Consider the following 6,997-nt stretch of genomic DNA (forward strand, 5'->3'; position numbering starts at 1 on the left):
TCACCATGGTAGCTTGGTCAAATTTATAACTTATGCTAAGTACAACCATGCACATGAATGTCATTATTTAAACAAATCATTGTAAAGTTGCATGGATTTCCATTTTTTACTTAAAATAGACAAAAAAACTACAAACGTGGGTTATATCAGTTAATGGTAAAGAACTCTTTTTATTTATTTATTTTGAAAAATAGAAAAAATTAATAAATTAATAGTGGGCCTCCAAATTATTTTGTTCGTGTTGAAAAAAAACCTTCAATGTGTCCTAAATTTATTTTAGGAAACATGTGGTGCAACGAGAAAGCTCAAGTTTTGGCTTATATTGAATCTTGTAAAAATTTCCAAAATAAATTTGAAAACGTGGGTTATGACTCACAGTTTTTTGTAAAAAAATGAAATTTTTAGTTTTCAGAAATCTTTTGGTTGAGAGTTAAGGAAAATTTTTGCAAGACATTTGGATGTGATTATACCATTTATTAGGTCCATAAACTATTTTTTAAATCTGAAACAGAGAAAAAATAATAAATTAATAGTGGGCCCCAAATATTTTTTTATGTCTCGGAAATCTTCGAAATGTCCTAAGTTTTTTTAAGAAACATATGGTGTGACGAAAATGACTCAAATTTTCGCTTATAATTAATCTTGTAAAAATTCCCATAGTCGATTACAAAAAGTGGGATATAAGTTTGCTTATAACTCACATTTTTTGTGAAAAAAAAAAAAGAAGAAATTTTTAGTTTTCAGAAATATTTTGCTTGAGAACTAAGAAAAATGTTGCAAGACCCTTGGATGTGATCCTACCATTTATTAGGTCATGAAACTATTTTTTTTATTGCTTTTTAAATTTGTAAAATAGAAAAATAATATAAATTAATAGAGGGCCCCAAGTATTTTTTTATTTTTTTTGGTGCAAAAAATCTTCAAAATTTCTTAAGTTAATTTTAGAAAACATGTGGTACGACTGAATGACTTGAATTTTCACTTATAATTAATCTTGTAAAAATTATCAAAATCGATTTTAAAAACCTAGGTTATAGCTCATAGTTTTTGGGAAATATTAAAATTTTTAGTTTTAAGAAATATTTTGCATGAAAGCTAATATGTTGCAAGACCTTCAGGTAAGATCCTTAAGTAATTATAAATGTTACATGATACTTGTACCTCAAGTAGTTAACAACATTTATCTACATAGTGAATGTCTTGTATTTTCGCTGCTTTAAAATAAAATTCCCTTATAATGTCGTACTTCAATATTTTTATTATTATTATTATTTTGGGAAAGCATAAGGAATTAATTTTGTATGCCATAGAAAAAGAATAAAGAATTTTGATTTAAAGGCAGTCGGTCCTAATTTGATTTCGATTTATATTTATATTAATTATTATTATTTTTTTTTTTAAAGGAATTTTGATTTAATGGTGGAGGGAACAAAGCAAGTGCACAATATCGCAAGGATCTTAAACCGCACGAGATCCCACCCCACCCGCCAATTGCCAGAACACAATTCTTACTCTCGCTTTCTTCACCTCTCCACGATCTCAATCTTCAAATCCCCAAATCTTTAAATCCCTAAATCGAACACCAGCCCACAAACTCTGCGTTCAGATCGTGCGGACAGAAAAATCAGAGAAGGAAGATGAAGATCACGGCTTTGCTGGTCCTCAAGTGCAATCCAGACGAATCCGACCCGATCATCTTGGCCAACGCCTCCGATACCAGTCACTTCGGCTACTTCCAGAGGTCCAGCGTCAAGGAGTTCATCGTCTTCGTCGGTCGCACCGTCGCCAGACGCACCCCGCCCGGCCAACGCCAGTCCGTTAAGCACGAAGGTCCGTTCTTGACACCCTCAATTTTCAGGGACCCCTTTTTTCATTAGTTTTTGTTTTCAACTACAATTGTTCATTGCGATTATATGAATTCATGAAAATTTTCGCAATTTGATGAAATCTATGATCGTTCCAATTCGTGTTACAAACTGCTAGCTGATTAAGCTGATTTGATTTGGGATTTGTGGCTCTTGAATTTGGTTGGAACTTCTAGAAATTTGAAGCTTCAATTGGTATTTCGATGCCTAGATTTCCTTGGGCATCAGATGCAATATCGATGCCCGAGTTTGCGGCACAGATTGTCTAGCTCGCAGGTTTACCGTTTACGTTTACAAATGTAAGCATTTCAATATGCTTATATGAAACCTGAATTTCTTTTTCTTTTTTTTTTTTGTTTCTTCAGAGTATAAAGTACATGCTTACAACAGCAATGGTCTCTGTGCGCTGGGCTTTATGGATGATCACTATCCCGTTCGAAGTGCATTTTCTCTGCTCAACCAGGTAACACAATGTTCATTTAGGCATTGCATTTTACTGTTCTGGTCAATATTTAGTTATGTACCTTCATTTGCCATGCCTTGCTTCCCAGGTTACTAGTTACCTAAGATTTCCTTGGTAGTTTGGACTATGTTATGTGAGATATGATTCTCGTGGTAGGAATGTTAGTGTTATGTGATCAGGTATATCGGAGTGGCTTCTAGTAGATGGAATTACTAAAATGCTAGCATTGGCTGACACTGGTGAATTATCTGCTAATGTCAATCATGTCTCCCATGGTCTTTACTACTAACCAATTATTGAAGCTACCAGGTTTCGCATTATCGTATTTTGGCGATGGATAGGTTTGTCAGCTTAAGTGGCTCCCTAGCAGAATTTTAGATCCAATTGACTTTGAATTGTTTGTGTCGGAGGTTTTTGCATAGTTGCATACTTTGTTTCATGGACTACTTATATGGTGCTCCTTGCTTGTGTTATCAAATAAGTGATTGATTGGTATGATTTTCAGGTGCTAGATGAATATCAGAAAAATTTTGGTGATTCTTGGAGGACTGCAAAACAGGATGGCACACAACCATGGCCTTATTTGAGTGAGGCTCTGACGAAATTCCAGGTGTGCCTGTTAATCTGTTTTCTACCTCGTTTGTTTAGCTGGACTCATAAGGCAACAGATGGGTTAATCAAGATTATGTTTTCTGTTCTTACGAAAGAGATAAGTTTTATAGAGTTATAACTGAAGTTACTTTCTTCTTTCTTTCTATATTTTCAAATTTCAGGATCCTGCAGAGGCTGATAAGTTGTTGAAAATTCAAAGGGAATTGGATGAAACAAAAATTATCCTTGTGAGTATAATGCCTTACTTCAGTTAGATTTTGATCAACGTATTGTTGTAGCTCGTTTTTATATGATCTTTTTATTAGTAGATTATGTACATCTGTCTGTCCTATATCTTTATTTTATTTTAAATATTTATTTAATGTCGACCTCCAATTTGACATGTTTACCTATGAATAGTAATGGCTAAAATAAATCTTCAACTTAATATCATATATGCTGAATTCTTTGCCTGAAATAAGTTGTAGATATCTTTAATGATATAATCTTTACCTGCCATATCCCAGTTCATGTTGGTGACCTCCTACATTTCTCACCCGGCTTATTTTTTTGTTTATTTCCTTGGTACAGCATAAGACTATTGATAGTGTGCTTGCACGAGGTGAGAGACTGGACAGTTTAGTTGAGAAGAGTTCAGATCTTAGTGCAGCATCGCAGGTACATACATAATACTCTTGTGATACATTTACACGTTTGCCGCTGCACACACTCATATAGTATATATCAGCCGATGTCATGTTAATTACCTATAATTTCAAGTGTGACGTCAAGGGCTGCATTTGAACATCAAGGTCTAAGTTTATCTTAGTGTGATCATAATTTTTATTTTTGGCAATCTCTTTTACATATCATCGCTGATTGTACTGTACCAAAGATATTAGGGTTGTATTTCAAGTTGTGCGTATGGATTATTGAGATCTTTTTTCGCCTCTTGTTTTAAATACTTGGTTGAAGGAAAGGAATGGACATTCCTTCTGCAAATAAATATATGTTAAAACACACTGTATGTGCCCGTTGAAGTTTGGAAAGTTCAACGTGCCAACCAGTGTTTAAATACCTTTAGTTTGTTTCTGATGTGAGTACATGACAACGGTGTTTGTTTGAAACAGATGTTCTACAAGCAGGCGAAACAGACCAATCAGTGTTGTACCATATTGTAAGCTTGTAATGCGAGCAGCAACCCTGTAATGTCGAAGTTGATGGATGACAAATTGATGATTGTAATATGTTGATGTCATTTGTCAGTTGTTTGCTTGGCAGAATTGTGTGAAGTTCCCTCATTTCTTCCGTCTCAAAGAAACGGAAACCAAATATTCATCGAGGTCCCCTGCTATTATAGTATGTTACTGTTTCTGTTTCGTAACATGATTTTACGCCTCCGCTTGCATGTACGTGATATTCGCATTATGATTTATGAAATATATGCCATTGCTTATTCTTCCGAAGCCGGGTCATCTTTCATCTCTCAGATTGTAGAGCATATGTAGGGAATGTAGAGTTCTATCATAGACATGTATGAAAGGTCCATGATTGTTATGCTACCGTCTGATTCTATATGTTAGATTTTTTTTTTTTTTTTTTTACTCAAATTGCATGAATTCCGTCCATTTTAGGAGCGGGAAATGATTTCCGTACATCGTTGTTCTTCTACTCTTCCTTTTATTTTGTACCTCGATTTCCTTTGGTTTAATCCAAGGGCCAGAATTAGACAGGGCTGTGCGTGAAATCACCACGCCTTGCCTGTTCAACTTTAATTGAACATCCATCCATGTGATTGCTATGTTGTAAGACACCTGCTGGTGCCATCACGCAATAAAGAAGCACGTGAATGACGCTAAATGATACGATGGCGTGACAAGTGAGTGCATGCTCGCATGGATATACAACTGGTGACATGCAAGAATCTCCATGTGATGAGAGAGCGAGAAGGTTGCAGCCGTTACACGCAAGTTTCTCGACAAAGACAGAGAAGATTGCACCCGTTACATGCAAGTTTCCCGACCTCCGTAGAACCCAGGCGATGTTGACACGGTCCACATCCGATCAATTCAACAGAGATCCTTGAAGACATTTTCTACTAACAAATCATCTCAAAATATCTTCCAGAAAATGCGATCAAAATTCACACACACACACACAATGCATAATAAAACCAACCTGAAGGAAACTTTAGTGCTTAATAACAGTACAAGAACATAATTAACAAAACGACAATACGATGGCGCTGCTAGAGTAAATCTGTCTTTCTTATTTCAAATACAGAGACATCACAAAACCCCCATACATGTTACTTCTACCGGAGTAGGACTGGTGCTATCAGATTTTCACTATCTTCCGAAGATGGATTTGAACCACCAGATGCCCTTGGTGTCTTTGGGGCCTTCTTCCGCCTCCGGCGGAGTCTTGCTCTGCGGCGTCTTGTGGAGTTTGCTCACGTCGTAACCCTCGTCCGCCGCCCTCTGAACCAGCTGGTTGTATATTTCTTCATCCAGATAAGGCTGCCTGCTCAATATCTGCATCCAATTTACCACCCGCCAAAAACAACAATCAGATTTTTACATACGGACTTGGACAAAGCACAACAAAGATTAAATAAAAAAAAAAGTGTACTACGTGCAAATAGAACCAATTACAAACTTTTAAATCATAAATAGAACTGGAGAAACTACGAGGACAACATAAGGGACTCTCAATTTAATTACAACTTTGTAACCGGTTCTAAACGTGCGTATTTTTCCAAACCGCAGCAAGTAACACAACCAAAAGTACTATGCACGTATAGAACCAGTTACAAACTTTTAATCTTTTGTTCGTACTTTTAATCAAATTTTAAAAACGATATAAACACAGATCGTCGACACTAACCGAATGACAAAGGGGCACTTCTCATTTTCTATTAAAAATTTGTAACAGGTTCTATTTGCGCTTATTTTTCAACCGACAACTCTAAATTTATCAAAAATCAACAAAAATTAGAATAAATTAATATAAATGGTTACTCTAAGGCAAAAGGTTTCTTGCTTTGCGAGAGCGATATAACATATATTGTACACAATCTTATCTTGCTTTGCAAAGAGACTCTTTTCACGAACCGTGATCTTTCGGTCACAAAATAAATTAACATAATATATTAAATTTTGGTGCTAAATTTAAACGTAAATACGAAATGCATACATACCCAAAGATAATTCCTGCTAGGTTGGCCAATCAGCGCATACTGATAATCCTCATCGATGAACAAAACCCAGTAATCCCCAACGACAGGGATGATCGGCAGAAATGGAGGCACATAAAACTTCACCTTCAGCTTCGCCTCGTCGCTCGCCGGGTCAGCCTTGTAGGCGGTGCCCTCGATGAACCCCCTCTTCCCGTCGGTCCAAGTCTCGTTCAAAACATTCACTGTGGCGCCGTCTTCTTTCAGAGTGTACGTCGCCCGCGTGTTCTCGCCGTTCTTGGGCTGAAACAGCGACGGAAAGGAGGCAATCTCGTACCACCGCCCCATGTAGCGCTGCACATCCAGGCCCTTCACGACTTCCATCTCCTTCTTCGCCGCCATTGTTGCAGATGCAGTGTTTGTGTTTTGGTTTGTGCGAGAGTGTGTGAGGAAATTGGGGCGGGAGTTCGTGAATTTTGGGTGGGGGGTTTTGTGAGGATAAGGTGTGTGCAGGTGGCGGAGTTTTAATGGGTTTTTTGCTTCGGGCAGAAGGTAAAGTGAAAGGACGGGGACGTGGGGGTTTCTGGGCCTTAGTGTGAATGGTTGAACTTCCCGGAAAGGGACGAACCCCTTTCTCCTTATTAATCCGTAATCAAATTGAGAGGAATTGAACTGAGGGAGAATTGGATTAAGTAAGAATTGAAATGAGGTGGAATCAAAATCAAAATCATGTTGAAGTTGTTTACTAAAACTGTCCGGAATCGGAATACAATTCCATAAAGCTGTTTACTAATTTAGCAGAATCGGAATATAAACCAATATGATTACTAAAATATCCTTGTCTCAAATCAAATATTTTATGTTCTTATTTTTTTAATAAACTTTGATATAGTATATAATAGT

General features: G+C 36.7%; 2 protein-coding genes across 2 annotated transcripts; one reads left to right on the forward strand and one right to left on the reverse strand.

Moving 5' to 3' along the window:
* Positions 1–1,459: 1,459 nt before the first annotated feature.
* LOC137746986 (VAMP-like protein YKT61) lies at positions 1,460–4,375 on the forward strand. The gene is made up of 6 exons (XM_068486989.1): positions 1,460–1,830; positions 2,231–2,328; positions 2,834–2,938; positions 3,102–3,167; positions 3,511–3,597; positions 4,050–4,375. Exons 1-6 carry the CDS (start codon positions 1,638–1,640, stop codon positions 4,098–4,100), a joined length of 600 nt encoding a protein of 199 aa, XP_068343090.1. The 5' UTR covers positions 1,460–1,637; the 3' UTR covers positions 4,101–4,375.
* Positions 4,376–5,098: 723 nt separating this feature from the next.
* On the reverse strand, positions 5,099–6,617 carry LOC137746987 (temperature-induced lipocalin-1-like). The gene is made up of 2 exons (XM_068486990.1): positions 6,119–6,617; positions 5,099–5,453 (listed from the first exon to the last, which is right to left on the reverse strand). Exons 1-2 carry the CDS (start codon positions 6,494–6,496, stop codon positions 5,268–5,270), a joined length of 564 nt encoding a protein of 187 aa, XP_068343091.1. The 5' UTR covers positions 6,497–6,617; the 3' UTR covers positions 5,099–5,267.
* Between the last annotated feature and the right edge of the window lie 380 nt (positions 6,618–6,997).

Source organism: Pyrus communis, chromosome 10 (genome assembly GCF_963583255.1).
Source record: "Pyrus communis chromosome 10, drPyrComm1.1, whole genome shotgun sequence".
In the NCBI taxonomy this organism is placed as follows: Eukaryota; Viridiplantae; Streptophyta; class Magnoliopsida; order Rosales; family Rosaceae; genus Pyrus; species Pyrus communis.